This window comes from Siphateles boraxobius, unplaced genomic scaffold (genome assembly GCF_051911475.1).
Source record: "Siphateles boraxobius isolate OS27281-9 unplaced genomic scaffold, OSU_SipBor_1 111, whole genome shotgun sequence".
In the NCBI taxonomy this organism is placed as follows: domain Eukaryota; kingdom Metazoa; phylum Chordata; class Actinopteri; order Cypriniformes; family Leuciscidae; genus Siphateles; species Siphateles boraxobius.
In genome coordinates, this window is record NW_027508713.1 from 193,297 (window position 1) to 210,637 (window position 17,341).

Consider the following 17,341-nt stretch of genomic DNA (forward strand, 5'->3'; position numbering starts at 1 on the left):
GTACACCAGGAGTGTTCATTTAACTCTGGCGATTTTGCTGTGCCGGCCTATATTCAGTCAGGTAAAAGCAGCGGGTTTAGTGATTTTTTGTCGTTTTTGGAATTGCAGGTTGAATCATTTTTTATAAAAATATTATATTTATAAAAAGTAGGCCCTACTTTTCTGTTTTAAAGGCTGTCTTCAGTTACAAAATGTCTTAGGCCTATATATTATTTAAAAAAGTTATAATTGAGAAGAGGGATTTCTTTTAAGTTATAAAGTATACACTGTAAAAAAATAAGTGTAATAAAAATGGTGAACTGCATGGCAGCACAGGGTGCCAAACGTTTACCATTAATGGAAAAAAAGTCAAAGACCATCAATTGAAGTAACATGTTTAGACTGCAACAGGAAAAAGGCAAGCTGACCTTAAACTACAATAACACGCTTAAATTACAAATTAAAAGTGAAATACTGGCAGCAGAGGTGACAGCAGTTTAATATTAATTTTACAGTTCTCTTATTGTAATATATTTAAACTTAATTTACAATTTATTACTGTTAAAAGACTCTTCATTGTGTGTCTTTTTATCTTATTGCTTTAATCTCCAGTGCTAAATGAGCACTGTACACTACAGAGTGAAGCAGTGCTGCAGTTAATGCGATAATTAAATGATTAATCAAGTGATAATTGAGCATTTGTGATCAAACAGGTTAAACTTTATGACAGTTACCTTTAATTAAGGGAGAAGGCCTGCTTTTTCAGTGGTCTGAAAGTCTGTAATTGTAAGGAAATTTAGCAGTTTTATAAAAAAAATGTGAATTATTGTTAAATTTTTACTGCATTTTCTCTGTAAATATAGCAACATTGTTTCGGCCCATATCCGGCCCATATCCGGCCCACATCTGGCACTTGTGGAATACTGATCTGGCCCACATGCAGCATGGAATGACGGCCCTTGGGCGGACCGCTCTTGTTTGCCAGATCTGGGCCATAAGCAGGCCATAGCAATGTCACAGGTCAGCCAGAGCAAATAAATAAACCAGAACTGGATCTTATCTGGAGTCTTATTTTAATATGGAGTCATCTCATCCTTAATAAGCCTGTTAACAAGCAGAATCACTGAAGGAAAGAAGAGAACAGAAAAAGAAACGAGCAGAAACAAAAGAACTACAACTGACTTCAGACACAGCCTTTGATGAAATCTACTGGAGAGAAAAGAAGACATGAAATCTCTGAAGTTCTCAGCAGAGGAGGATTAAACCACTCCACAAACAGCATTACCAGCTTCACTTATTACTAACCAGTCTGACTTTATTTCTGTCAGACATCTAAAAAGATCTTGAGGTTTATTATTATGAATTAACTCTAATTATAATGAATTAACTCTGTTTAACTCTAATGTGTGTCACCATAACAGAGATTAGTGTTTCCATTAGTTGGGCTCTTCAACTCTAATTTGATCTTTTGTCTTTCTTGGCTGCTGAGACTGTGTGTCAAGCACATATGCAGCAGCACAGAAAGCTAAAGTGAAATGAGATGAGGTGAAGTTTGTCATGTGTTGATGATTTTGTAATCATCAGAAAGTAGCCTGAATCAATATCAACTGAATCTAACAATTCTGGGTAACACTTTATTTTACAGTGTCCTTGTTACTTATGTTACATGTAATTACCATAGTAATAACAGTAAATTATGCATAATTACATGCAACTAACCCTCAACCAAATCCTAATCCTACCCTTACCCTATAGTAAATACATGTAGTTAATTAATATTACACTGTACTTAAATATTTAATTGGACTGTAACAATGACACCTTAAAATAAAGTGTAACCCAATTCTGTTATTATCACATTTAGCCAATATACAAATTATGACCTGTTGCATTAAATGCACCAGTTCTGCAGAAATCATTTAGAATATTTAGAACATATTTTTTTTATGTCATGGTACACACAGATATCATCAATCAGTGTATGTATCTCAACAATGGTGACAATCAACAAACTATTCAGATAATCGGATCAGTTCTGATCATCACAGAAAAGCTAATAAATGTAATTTCAAAAACAATAGCAAAAAATAAAAGCAAATATTTAGGGTTAAACATAATAGGACAATTCAGCTGCATAATTTATTCATGCTGCAATGCATGTTGGGAGTTTTGTAATATGCTGGTACCCCGTATGCATTGCAGCATGGCACTTTTGATTGTCACCATTGTTGAGATTCATACGATGATTGTTGATGTCTGTGTTTTTCACTGTACACTAATTTAATGTGCCCATGGTTGTTAGAATTTGCATGCTGGAATACAGGGTTTGTATCATCAATGTACAAATGGTTCAACACAATTTGTTGGTTTGATTCAAATGCCATCAGAAAATCAGTTTATTTCATGGCGATTTTAAATCCTTACACAGCTAACCATCATCATCTGATCTCATCTCACTTTAGCTTTCTTTACTGCTGTAAATGTGTTTGACAAACACACCGTCACAGCAGCCAAAAAAGACAAAATATATAATAAGAGTTAAGAGCCCAACTAATGGAAACACTAATCACTGTTATGGTGACTTAAAATGAAAGAGTTAAACCTCTGTTAATTCTCAATAAAAACTTGTGTAGACGTCTGACAGAAATAAAATCAGTCTGGCTAGTAATAATTTAATCTGGTAATGCTGTTTGTGGAGTTGTTTAATCCTCCTCTGCTGAAATCTTCACAGATTTAATGTCTTCTTTTATCTTCAGTTGATTTCATCTAAGACTGTGTCTTATGTCAGTTGTAGTTCTTGTGTTTCTGCTCATCTCTTTTTCTGTTCTCTTCTTTCCTTCAGTCATTCTGCTTGTTAACAGGCTTATTAAGGCTGAGATGACTCTGTATTTAATATACAAAGACTTTGTGGCTCAGATAAGATCCAGTTCTGGTTTATTTATTTGCTCTGGCTGACATGTGGCATTGCTATGGCCTGCTTGTGGCCCAGATCTGGCAAACAGGAGCGGTCCGCCCAAGGGCCGTCATTCCACGCTGCATGTGGGCCAGATCAGTATTCCACAAGTGCCAGATGTGGGCCGGATCTGGGCCGAAACAATGTTGCTATCTGAGATTTATTTCCCAATTTTGAGAAAAAAATACAGATGTTTTTTATGGACATTTCACGTTTCACTTCTAAAGAAAATGTGCAATTATTGTAAAATTATAAAAAAAAACTATTTAAAAATACAAATTTTTTACAGTGTAGCTTTAATTTAATTAAAGTATGTTTGCAAAAGGAATACTGAAGGTTTAAATGTATCTTGAATGTATTTAGTTTAAAAATAAATAATAATAAATAAATAATAAAACAAACAAATGTTTTTGTTAATAAAAAAAAGTTTTAAATCAAACACCTTTCCCTCTTTGCTGCGGAAGTACAGTATAAGTGTTGGAGAGGCTTTGGGCTGTTAGGTTCTGATTAGGTGATGGATGAGTAAACCCTTCTGGGTGCCGGTAAGAGCACAAATAATGAGGAGACAGGTGATCAGATTAATTCTGTGTATTATGTAGATGGATGGGCCACAAAGGTATATTCAATGATGTACATAGTCTGGAAGATAAGTACAATAAAGAAAATGAATAAACTAAATATATAGCATTCACTGTTACATAATGAAAAATAATTATTCTTAATACACATTATTGACATTTCTCTACTCATCATCCAGTTAAACAGAAATGAGGTATGCCACAGAGAAATACACGCGTCCATTTGTCATCAATAACATACAATGCCCATATATGGATAACATCATGGCTCATATGAAGAGCATTCAAACAAACATGACGCTAATCAGTAGTCTGGTATTATAACATCTTAACAGACCAACATCACATCATTAATAACCCATAACACTGATCTGCAGCTTAATAAAGAATGAATAACACTTTAAATAATATTACCGATCTGAATAACGGAACGATCTCTACAGGACATGTCCGGACATGCACGTATGTCACGGACGCATAACTCTGTTCAGATCACGTTTAACACAATTATAATCAAATTGGCTTACTTTGGAGGTCAGTGACTAACAGAGGTGGGCACAAATACATCAAAAACTATTTTGTTACAAAATACAAATACTGGCTCATGAAATGTAACAAAATAAAATACAAAATACTGATGTGAAAAATGTATTTAAATAAAATACAAGTAATTAGTATTTTGAACATACAAAAATACTCCCACAATAATATTAAGTCTTTTTTTATTACTGAAAGGTCAATAACACAAATAGTAGCAATAACACAAATATGAGAAATGTGTAAATTCAAAATGGTGAAGTAGCAAAATAAAAAAGTATGGGCATTTCACTAAATCTCTACAGGGCCTGAAATAGCTCCCTCTGACGTAAATGGCATGTATAGCTAAGTTCACATCAATGGTGTGGTAGGCTGCCCTTAATAGCAAAGCGTGTTTGATGTAGGCTACGTAACCATATTATCACCGTTACGTTACTCTACTCGTGCCTTAAAGGACAAGTTCGGTATTTTACACTTAAAGCCCTGTTTTAAGATCGTTTCTGATGAAATAGAACGGTTAAGATTGAAATTTGGACAAATGCTGCTGTCCCGAGAATTTTCGGTTTCTGTGTTAGCACCCCCCCACCTCCACAATGGTTTCATAGGGGTACTGCAAGAATCATTCATAAAACGCATTAAACTTTAGTTTACAAAGTTCACTGATATGCTCACACAAAAATCGCTGCAAAACATGCTTTCCAACAGGTGTTTTACCATTCGCTGTAAAACTGTGGACCTATTTTTCCAAACGCCTCACAACCGGACATTCTTCTGTTGAGAGCTTGCTTAATAGACACTCCAGCCCAGTTGGTGGCGATAATGCACCTTTGCCAATGTTTGGATAGAGTAGCCTAAGATACCACGACTGGAAGACTACAGAAAGAATACAAACAACCCCATTTCCGTTTCTGTCCGGAGTAATAATGTACTTCACAGAACATCCAATACAAGTCAATGGAGTTGGACAAAAACTACGATAAAACCTGTTTGAAAGCATCTTTTGCAGAGATTTCTGTGTAAAAATAACAGACCGAGAATTTTCGTCACAAAATCAAAATTCCATTTTAATCATAATATATATGATTAATCATAATATGTGTGGGTTTGTTTTACACACGAGACTCTAACTGCCCTGACTGCGTATACCTTTTCCATAGTAGAATCGCGCTGCGTGCGCAATTACTGAAAAACAATAGGATTGATGATTATTTTATAAAAAATCAATATCAATATTTCTCATATGTACTACGTTTAAAAACGTGTAAAAACTGCAGATGGATGTTATATTGTGAACGCTTGCTTGGCATGGAGATTTCAGTGGAGTTACGACAGACACGCTGTTTCGCCTATATGTCCTTTTATGAATGACAACACAGTGCATTGATCTCATACGGCACAATTATTTTCTCTATAATGCCGTTCAGTGTGCAATATGTGTGTGTGTAGACTGTATATTTTTCACAAAACACTTTACCTTAATGCCGTTTTTAAGAGTTCAAAACTCATTCACTTCTTGGAGGGAGCCCGGTCTACAGGGTGTCACGTGATTTTCGTGCATCTAACCTGGACATTGCCATTGCCAACATCAGACCGAAAATATGGCAAAATCATTTACTATGGTGATTTTTCTTAAGTATTTAGGTATTTGAAATACTCTAAATACACTCCCTCAAAATATTTTTACAAACTACATTTTATTTTTTCCACACCTGCAAAATACAAATTACAAAATACACTAAAGTAATTAAATATGTATTTAAAATACATTTAATTGAAATACTGCCCATGTCTGGTGACTAACATCATGATATTACAGCTGCAGCAATCACCACAAACGAACAGGAATCAACAACTTTACAGCTGACAGCTCGCACAGATCACACAAACACAGCAGATAGCGGCAGCTCAACTAACTACTGTACACTGCTCGGCATATTACCATGACTACAGTTTTAGAATAAAAGTCCCGACTGAATGAGCCTTTAATACAGGTGTGCCCAACCCTGCTCCTGCCGATCGACTGTCCTGCACAGTTCATCTCCAACCCTAATCAAACACACCTGAAGCAACCAATTAAGGTCTTCAGGATCTGAAGCAACCAATTAAGGTCTTCAGGATCACTTGAAAATTAAAGGCAGGTGTGTTTAATTAGGGTTGGAGATAAACTGTGCAGGGCAGTCGATCGGCAGGAGCAGGGTTGGGCACCCCTGCTTTAATACAATAAGAGTTAATGTCAAGCATCTTAGGGGGGCTTTGCAATATTGATTTGGAGTAGGGCCTTGGAGTAAAAAAGGTTGAGAACCACTGTCCTACAGTAATCTAAACCTACCAATTGTCTTATGTTGCAGGGATGTGTAGTTTCTCTTTATTTTCTTATATTTCCTTACAGTTTTGCAATTAAAATGTTAATCAACTATTTGCCATCTGTTTTGTGTGTTTCTCTCTCTCTCTAGTTTGGACCATGGAGAACATTTTAGGATCACAACAGGACTGCAAAAATGTAAGTCATGTTTTGTACACCAAATGGACAAAACTCAAATCAAGTATGCTTGAGTAAAAGTACAGATATCCTAATAAAACATTAATCTAGTAAAATAACTTATTTTCAATTTTACTTGAGTAAAAGTACAAAAGTGTTTGATTTTTAATGTTCTTCAGTATTAAAAGTAAAAAAAAAATACTGATTGATGAGTGTTTATTTTGTAATTTTTTTATACTTTTATATATAGTAATTTTAATTATTCAAATATTATATATTTTATATAAACCAACTGCTTATACTCTTCCTTACTGACTTGCTACTTAACAATTCATAACAATTCATAATGAAATCAGATCCAGCAATTCCCCCTTCCCCAGGTTTTTTTGAGCTGTAGGATTATATAAAAGATATAATATAAAATGATATAAAAGTATTTAAAATGACAAATTAAACATTCATTGATCAGTATTTTTACTTTTAATACTTCAGTACATTCAAAATTAAGTTATTTTATACTTTTACTAGAGTAATATTTTATCTCTACTTTTACTCAAGAACTTGATTTGTGTACTTCTTCCACCACTGGACATTTCTCAAACACACTCAATGCGGTTAACCAATCACAACACACTGGTGCAGCCGACCAATCAGACCACATTGTGCTTTTCTAGAAGGACGGGAGACAGGAACTTTCATAGTAACAGGAACTAAACAGGGGCACGTTTTCCAAAATCATTGTTAGCCAACTTTGTTTGCAAGTTCCGTCGTTATCAGCATAGTTCAGCGAGTCTGTGTTTCCCGAAAACATAGTTCTAACAAACATTCGCAAACAGCATCGCAAAATTGTGTGGTTTGAACGACAGCTCTTGACCTGTGTTTAGAAGCATAGTTTCTTGTTTGCTTGACATGTGGACTTAATAAATCCTTGTCTTGATCAAAATAAGCAAGCTGACATTCAGTGCAATCTGTATCTTTTATTTAGAATACATACAAATGTCATTTATATATTTTAGTTTGTCAAGAGATTTAAATCACCATTTTTTGAAGACTGCGCATGAGCAAACATGCTCTACCACATAAGAATGAGCCTATGATTGAATCTGGAAATAGAACAAAATAACTGAGAAAAATTTGAAATAGTCCTCAGATGTAATGTCCAAAATTTATAGAAAAACATCTAGCATTAATTAGATCTCAACAGATTCATTAAAATAAGTTATTACTCCACCCCATGCGTGACATCATTAACCAACGTGGTTGAACGACCAATTTGCGACAGTATGGTTTCAGGAAACAATCAGGACTAGCTAGTTGATTTCTTTAACAATGCAACGTACAATGGTAGTTAAGCATCGAGTTACATCGTTGTTCGGGAAACATACCCCAAAGCGTCACTATCAGACTGGGAAGAGACAAGCTGCAACAATGGAGAATATGAGAAAAATAATGTTTTTTTTTTCAACATTCAAGCATGAAAACATGTTCTCTCATAATATGGCCTCTGTAATACATAAAATGTATTATGTATTGAAGTGTATGGGTTAAATGTGTGGGCCAATTTCAAGTCTGGTGGTAATTCAGGTTGCCTGATATGTACACAGCAAAATCCCCATGTGTGAATTATATAAACTCTGAGCAGAGTGTTAAATGAACACTGAAGCTGTGTTAAAGTTAATGAGACAATTAAGTGAATAATTGAGTGACGATTGAGTATTATTGAAGACACGTGATGTTAACAAGCAGAATCACTGAAGGAGAAAACCGGAATTCTTAAGTCACCATTATGGTGATCAGTGTTTGTTTTAGTTGGGCTCTTCACCAATTTATCATTAACTTTAGATTTTGTTTGGCTGTTGTAAATGAGTTGTGACAGCCAGATGAACAAAAAGATGGTGATCTGATGGTGTTGTTTGTGTTTTAACATAATCATTATTTCACTATCATTTGACCTGAATCACTGAACTCATATTGTGCCCAATTTCTGAGTTAGGATTACTTTATTAATTATAGCAGCACTGTCCTTGTACATCATAATATTTTTAACTTTTACAATGTAATCCAAATAAATCATTAAAAGATCCACTTACACAAAAATGTTTTTATTTTTATTTTTTTTAGACACACAGACATCAAGAATCAGCCTGTGAATCTCAACAATGGTGACAATTATAGAGCATGTTGCAGTGCATTCTGGGTGCCACCAATCAAAACTCATTCATGGCTCCCATCATGCATTGCTGCATGAATAAATAATGAGCTTATGTTCAGAGGTGATCTTTTTGTCACCATTGCTGAGATTCATACGCTAATTCTTGATGTCTGTGTGTGCCTACCTAAAGCTTTTTTTTTTAGAAGTTTATTTTATTTATTGAATATTTGGATTTCATTGAAAATGCTAAAATGGTTTGCTCTACATAATGACAGTGCTGCTATAATCCATAAGCTAAAGTGAATTTAACTTAGAAATTATGCTCTCAATGAATTCAGTGATTCAGGTCAAAAAACGACTCAGAAAACAGAAAACATCATCAGATCACCTTTTCTATTTGTTCATCTGGCTGTTATAACTCATGTACAGCAGCCAAACAAACTCTAAATTTAATGATTTGAGGGTCAAGAGCGCAACTAAAACAAACATTGATCACCATAATGGTGACTTAAATTTCCAGTTTTCTCCATCAGTGATTCTGCTTGTTAACATCAGGTGTCTTCAGTAATGCTAAATAATCACTCCTCAAGTACTCACTTCATTATCTCATTAACTTTAACATTGCTTGGGTGTTCATTTAACACTCTGCTCAGAGTTTATACTCTCAGGGCGGTTTTCCCGGATAGAGATTAAGCCTAGTCCTTGACAAAAATGGCCCTTTAAACCAGATTAACTGAAATCTGCTTTCTCTGTCATGGCTTTAAATCAGGGGTGTCCAAACTCAGTCCTGGAGGGCCACTGTCCTGCAGAGTTTAGCTGAGTCTTAGCGGCTAGACTCAACACACCTGCCTGGAAGTTTTCTAGCCTATAAAACCTTGATTAGCTGGTGGTCCTGGTGTGTTTAATTGGGGTTGGAGATAAAATGTGCAGGACAATGGCCCTCCAGGACTGAGTTTGGACATCCCTACTTTAAATAGTCCTAGATTTAGTTTAGTCCAGAGTTTAATAAGATGATTTCCTGGAGGAAGACTAGAGTTACTCCAGGACTAAATTGAGGCTTAAATTAAACCTACCAGGAGACAGGTTTAACTTCAGATTAACTTTGTGTTTCAAAGAAGACACCTGCATTACTTGGACACACACATTCACACACACACACACACACATGCATATATTAATATATAATTCTAACATTTAATTTTGTTTTAACACCATTAAATCAGGTTTCTTGTTCAAATATGAATAGTTTATGTTAAACTGACTTGAAATGGTCGCTCTTTGACTTTTGAAATATGTTTCAATCTAGTAACCCAGTCAAACAGGACATTCACGTCCCATCATGCTTTGAACAGGGCTGATATGTAAATTTTGAAATAAAGTGATATTTTATGCAATTTTTTTAGCAAGATGAGAAAACGGAGAGACTTGTTAATGTTTAATGTTCTATTATTATGTTGGTATTTAAAAGTTTATGTTATGTTAGTATTTTTTTTTCACAATTCACCATTGTGGTGAAGTGTTGAGCCTGTGCTTGGACCGAGGACCTGCTATCAGTAACTCTGTTTGTTTTGAATTCTGAATTCTGGTAGTACTCTAATTGAAACTAGTATTGGACACCACATGTGTAAAGAAATGTTATAGTAAGTTTGTTATGTAAATCAAATGAATAAACAAGAAGCATTAATTATTAATTTATTTGAATAATTCTTTTTAAATGAAGACCATTCATTGTTAATGAACACCATTGATTCTAGTTGTACATTGTTGATTTTATATATATATATAAAATCAACAATGTTGAAAAAAGACTGCAATCAAAACACAATATAATGTATAATATATATATATATATATATATATTATACATTAGATTGTGTTTTGATTGCAGTCTTTTTCTGATGCCATTGTTTTCCTTGGAATTGCTTCTCAGTTCCATGCAATTTTAAGCTTTTCCTGGTTCATTCCATGTTTTATAGGCAACCTATGTCATGCTAATTCAGATTAGCACAGTTGGTTTTAGTTTAATCTGATTTATTTTAGTTCAGGACTCCATAGTCCAGGTGTAACTAATCTGTACTTAATCTGTGTTACAGAAAGCCATTTTTAAAAACACGATTAACTATTCTAGATTAAGGCCTACTCCAGGCTTAATTTAAACCCTGTCCGGGAAACCGCCCCTTAGTGTTAATTTAACACAGGGGATTTTGCTGTGTATCATGTAGAAACATATCTGACAAAAAGTTATAAAAATCTTTTTTATTCATTACATAAGTTGCCCGACTAATAATTAATAATTGTCCTTTAAATTTCACCAACAAACAGCTACATTCAAAGGCCCAACAAAGAAATTGCATAAAATTAACGAATAATGCACAATTCTTGTGTTTAGATGCCTGTGATCTCACACTGGATCCAAACACAGCAAACATTCGTCTCTTTCTATCTAAGGACAACAGGAAGTTGACATATGTGAAAGAGCATCAGCCGTATCCTGATCATCCAGAGAGATTCAAACACTATGAGCAGGTTCTTTCTAAAGAGAGTTTCTCTGGACGCTGTTACTGGGAGGCTGAGTGGACTGGCTGGAGTTATATAGGAATGACATATAAAGGAATCAGCAGGGGAGGAGGAAATCAGTGTAGATTTGGTTATAATGAAATGTCCTGGTGTGTTTTCTGTATTGCTGACAGATACAGTGCTTGGCATAATAATAATAACAAAGACATACCCATCCCTTCATGTCACTCTAAAAGAGTAGGTGTTTATCTGGACTGGTCAGCCGGCACCCTGTCCTTCTACAGTGTCTCTGACACACACACACTCACACACTTACACACATTCAACACCAAATTCACTGAACCCCTCTATGCTGGATTCAGGGTTTATGATGCCTCAGTGTCTCTGTGTCAGATTAAACAACCTGCTGTGAGAAACAACTGAGACGAATACAAATACAGTAGGGCTGCCCTCGACTGAAGATTTTTCTAGTCGACTAGTGGTCGTTCATTTAAGCCATTCGTTGACTAATCGCATGTGTATATTAATAAGCCATAAATCATAATAATGAGACTTTAATTGCCAAAACATATATATATATTACATAGCCTAATCAGCGCTCAAACGCATGCGACAGCGAACCGGCAAACGTAATGATTATGAATTAAAAAAACAAAAGGATTATTATTTATATAATACAAAAGCACAACATTTTGTTGTTATTGTGAGTTTACAGAAATAGAAGTAGACCCTTTACAGTTTGCATTACTCTTATCTATAAGACCAAAAATTAGGGAGTATTTTAAGTTAACCCTCTGGGGTCGACAAATACGCTGGCGCGTTTTGCTGGATTTTCTTCATTTAGCAGCAAAATTGAAGCCTCTTCTCGTCGACTAATGGTTAGTTGACTATAAGGGGGCAGCCCTAAAATACAGAAATAACTGTTTTCCCCATCTAGACAAATTAAATGGAACTCGCATGACCAAACTATAAACAATTGAATTTTATTAGCTAACGATTGCAAAAATGTTACAGATAATAACTATTTATGTGTTCCCACACTTAATATTATTCGTGTGTTACCACACATTTAGTATTTCCTTTGATAACAAACATGTGTTACGTTCCACTTGTGTTTTGTATTTTGTTCTTTCTGTTTCTTGTTGTAAATTCCTTTGTTAGGTTGCGATCATTGGATCATCTGGCTGTCCATCATACCTGTGACGTCAGGACGCTTGACGTCTTGACCGGCGTGACCAATCCGCTGGCCTGCCGGCAGATTAAAAGGCCCATTCACCATGAACAAGTAGTGAGGGATCAGACCTCACTCAAAACCTGTCCTTAAAGGGTTAGTTCACCCAAAAATGAAAATTCTGTCAGTGTTTACTCACCCTCATGTTGTTCCAACCTCGTAAGACCTTCGTTCATCTTCGGAACACGAATTATAATATTTTTGATGAAATCAGAGAGCTGGATCACTCCTCAATAGGCTTCTAAGGGATTGAAACTTGCCAGCCCTGAAAAGTTATTAAAAATATTGTTAAAATAGTCCAAGTGACTACAGTGACTCAATTTTAAGTTTATCAAACGACGAGAGTACTTTTTGTGCGCAAAAAATAAATAAATAACGACTTTATTTCAACTATTCGTTTCCTTCTCTGTGGGCCTCGAGTGAGTTCATTTTTTCAATTTTCATTTTTGGGTGAACTAACCCTTTAATCGAGCCGAACAGCCAGTTTACAACCTTAAATGTTTTGTTTGATGTGGTTTTGTTGTTGTGATGATGCAGGGGTGGGTAGTATTCTTGTATTACACGCTGATAGTTAAAGGAAAACGCACTGTGTTGTAATAAACCACCTGGTAGGAAGTTCTAACTCGTATATGTTTCTGTTTGGTACAAAACCTACATGTTGTTGATACAATCGTAGGTAGCTTTAGTGACTGTTGAAATGCAGTCACCCGTAAGCCATTTGACTGATTGATCTGAGAACCTTTTGTAACATTGACAAGGTAGGTTTTTTCTGTGTTAGTTGAAGAGTAATCGCCATTAATTGTATTTTTTTTTAATCAGCATAGTTTACTTAGGGCGTCGACATATATGCTGAAGAACTCGGTTTTCTGTTTGCATTTTTCTTTTGCTGGATAATTTAGAGATTGGGCTAATAGTTATGGGAATTTGTTTTTTCATTATTTTATTAAATTGGCGACACTCTTGTTTTTTTTTTTTATCTATTTCTAAATTATTATTTTTTCTTTGCTGTAGGCGAACCTTTTCTGTCCTCACAAATAAACATAACTGAATTGTTTCCTCGGTGTTGCTCTTGGTTGTTTCTGCCACTTCATACATAGCAACAATTACATCTCACATGCGTTATCATCCCATTTAAACATTATTAAACCCGTAACACATGAATTATAATATAAACTTTTATTATTTATTTATGTGGCCAATTTTAGAACATTGGCAAATAAGATTTTCATATACCTTCCCAATTATGTATATATATTTAAATCAAAATGGTGATTAATTAAAAAGTGTTCAAGTGTTCATGTTTTCTGTTCAGATTCACTGGCACATTTTATCTTACATCACCCATCTTTGTTCAAATACGGGAGTAAAAAGGGCAGATCACAAAAAGAATAAATTAAAAAACTGCATTTCATGCTTTTTTCTTTGTTAACACATCTTCAATAAACTGCTCAATAGACGAATGCTGACTTTTGCAGCTGCTCCATTGAGGTCATATGGAGAGATCACTGGGAGATCAACGTGTTGACTGGGAGTTATATGCAGCAATTTTTGGTAAATTTTGCAGTATAGTGTGCATTGATGATTATAACGTCGAAGACATTTACAGTATCATTTTATTCTGGAGAGTGATGGAGAGGCAACATTAATGTTACTTATTAGTCACACCATACTCATTGGTGGTCAAATGTGACCATACACATGAACTATTTTTTAATTAAATAAATGTTCTGTATTTTAGTTAATTTTAATATCAATGTGTATTTTAATATCAATAATATTTGAGGAGATCACATCTGAGGAGAGAAATGACATGTAGAAAAGGGTTTTCAATTCCAATGCAAAGAGGCAAATTAGAGTCATTTTGTGGCAAGAAAATTAATAATTTCCATTTGTAATGCCATAGTTTACCCACTAGGTGCCTGTATGGCTCTTTAATAAGTATACATGTATCTACTAGTCTAGTTGCTCAAAAGAGAATTGCAGGTCATAACTGTTTACTTATTTTTAGGTTTTGTATTTGAATAAATATTTAGACATGATCAAACACTAGATTTTTCAAATGATACATTTAAAACAGTTAATAACTTGTATCCTACTATTTTAATGATTTTCATATAAGCCATAAACAACTATTTTAATGATACTCATATAAGCCATATATGAGTATAATGGATATTAAATAAATAAAATATAATGGATATTAATTAATGCAAGAAAATACTTGATTTAACAAAAGAAAAGTAAGTGCAAAAGTAAAGAAAATAGTGCTAAAAAGGCAAACTGCATTTAACAAAATATTTTGTTGGGTTAGGGTTAGAGAGTGCTTGGGGAAACAGAGGATGTGCTGGCAACATATGACACAAGTCGGTGTGCTTGTGTAACTATGGTCAGGCGGTATGTGGGATTGGGAACACTCAAAGATTTTTATTAAGGAACGATATTTTCTTTTCACACTTTTTGGACTGAACCTGTTTCTGTTTCTGTTTTTTTTGCTCACAACCTCTCCTCCAGAAAATTCGTTCAGAGGGAACGGATTATGACGGTGTGCTTAAACACTGTTTAGCCACTATAAAAAGGTGAGGGAACACATGTTTGTGATTTATCCAGTACAGCAGTGGGTCTTCAGATGTTTCCAGCGGTGGATCCGTCATGTACCGCTGTTCCCCCACTGTAGCAGTTGCAGAGGCAGCTCCTGACTGGTTCACGTGTGGCGGTGGCGCTGTGAACCACTCGGGTTATTCATTCAGAGAATCAAGCAGTTACTGCTTCAGACGTCATATGTCACGTGATTTTTCTGTACCAAAGCAACCTTCGGAGCAGTGGTTCAAATTGAATTGTAGTTAATGGTTTGAAGCACATGTCAAAGCTTCAGTGTCAGACTGCCATCACTTATTATTTGACTCTGGTAAGACTGGTGGGAGTGGCCTCTGATGGCAACATGCCCAGTGCATTAAATCTTCCTGTTTGGCAAAAGAGCCTTTTTTCTCTGTTTTCTCTAGTCAGGTATAGCACTAGCACTGATCTCAAATTATTATTTTCCTTTCTACTGTATAAGCAGCCAAGTTTAATTGAAAGCCCCTTTTGCCACCTTTTAAGATTGATGTGGTTTGGAATTTGTAAAATATGCTTGGAAAAAATATATGATCAGGATATTGACTAATAATTATGGACATGCTCTATGTAATATATAGTTAAAGACCCCATTAGTCAAATTGTGAGTTAGGGAAATGGACCAAATGTATTGATTAGCCTACTCATCTTATATGCAAACAAATAATTCAAACCAAGGTTCATGGCTGCAATCCCAGTCAGCAACATAGTGTCGGCCCAGATCCAGCCCACATCTGGCACGAGTTGAATCCACATGTACCATGTTACATATATATATATATTACTACAGTGATAATTAACCCGTCCGTCATTGTCATGGAAATAATCTCGCTTTTAGGGTTATTTATGGTCTCTTCCCACATAGCAACATTGTTTCAGCCCAGATACGGCCCACATCTGGCACATGTGGAAAGATGATCTGGCCCACATGCAGCGTGGAATGACGGCCCTTGAGCGGCTCACTCCTGTTTGCCAGATCTGGGCCACAAGCAGGCCATAGCAATGCCACATGTCAGCCAGAGCAAATACACAAACCAGAACTGGACCTTATCTGAGCCACAAAATCTGTGTATATTAAATATGGAGTTATTTCAGCCTTAATAATCCTGTTAACAAGCAGACTAACTGAAGGAAAGAAGAGAACAGAAAAAGAGACGAGCAGAAACACAAGAACTACAACTGACTTCAGACACAGCCTTAGATGAAATCAACTGAAGATAAAAGAAGACATTAAATCTGTGAAGATCTCAGCAGAGGAGGAATAAACAACTCCACAAACAGCATTACCAGCTTCACTTATTACTAACCAGACTGACTTTATTTCTGTCAGACGTCTACAAATGTTTTATTGAGAATTAACAGAGGTTTAACTCTAATGTGTTTCATTTGAAGTCACCATAACAGTGATTAGTGTTCCAATTAGTTGAGCTCTTAACTCTTAACATATCTATTGACTGTTTTGGCTGCTGTGATGGTGTGTTTGTGAAACACTTTTGTAGCAGCAAAGAAAGTTAGAGTGAAGTGAGATCAGGTGATGATAGTTACCTAATTATGGTTTTCTGCTGCTAACACACACAATCTCTTGTAGCTCCATCCTCTGTGCTGGGAGCAGCAGCTCATTTGCATTAAAAGGGACACATAAATCTAATTATGTACAATTATGTGGGTCCATTAATACATTCATATTACAAACCCTGTGATACTGCAGCATGAGATCTGGGACGTCAAAATATTGCAATGTGTGAAGGTTTCATTTAAGTCACTGCTCCGATGAATCATCATTACACAAACACCATTATAGATTCAGTTTCAGAGTGATTCATGGACACAAGACAGTTCAAAGAAATAACAGTCACAGACCATGCATGATATTTTGCATGATCAGGAAAACGTCTCGGTTACGTATGTAACCCTCGTTCCCTGAGTAGGGAACGGAGACGTTACGTCGGATGACGACGAATGGGGTTTCGCTTAGAACACCTATCGACTTCGAGTATTACAAAACGAGCCAATGGCAAGGAAATGCCATGGGTCTGCGGAATTTGCATGGCGTAACTCCGCCCCACCTCGTGGGTATAAAAGGAGGACGCCGGCAACAGGCAGATATGTTTCTTCGCTGAGGAGCCAAGACTGAGCTCTGGCGATCCCCGCGGTACAGCGGAAAGTGGCAGGCAGACGTAACGTCTCCGTTCCCTACTCAGGGAACGAGGGTTACAAACGTAACCGAGACGTTCCCTTTCGTTGTCACTCCGAGTTACGTCGGATGACGACGAATGGGGTTACCAGTCTAATCACGCCACCTTCT

At 35.7% G+C, this 17,341-nt stretch overlaps 2 protein-coding genes across 5 annotated transcripts in view; both read left to right on the forward strand.

Moving 5' to 3' along the window:
• Positions 1–13,480, forward strand: part of LOC143705817 (NLR family CARD domain-containing protein 3-like) — a 33,264-nt gene extending 19,784 nt beyond the window's left edge. For all 3 annotated transcript variants that reach the window (XM_077197524.1, XM_077197525.1, XM_077197523.1), the window contains exons 7-8: positions 6,501–6,547; positions 11,068–13,480. In XM_077197524.1, coding sequence (XP_077053639.1) covers positions 6,501–6,547; positions 11,068–11,618 — 598 coding nt within the window. In that variant the 3' untranslated portion in view covers positions 11,619–13,480. The remainder of the gene's footprint in view (positions 1–6,500; positions 6,548–11,067) is intronic.
• LOC143705652 (polymeric immunoglobulin receptor) overlaps positions 1–17,341 on the forward strand; it is a 232,995-nt gene that overhangs the window by 99,904 nt on the left and 115,750 nt on the right. The window lies entirely within an intron of this gene.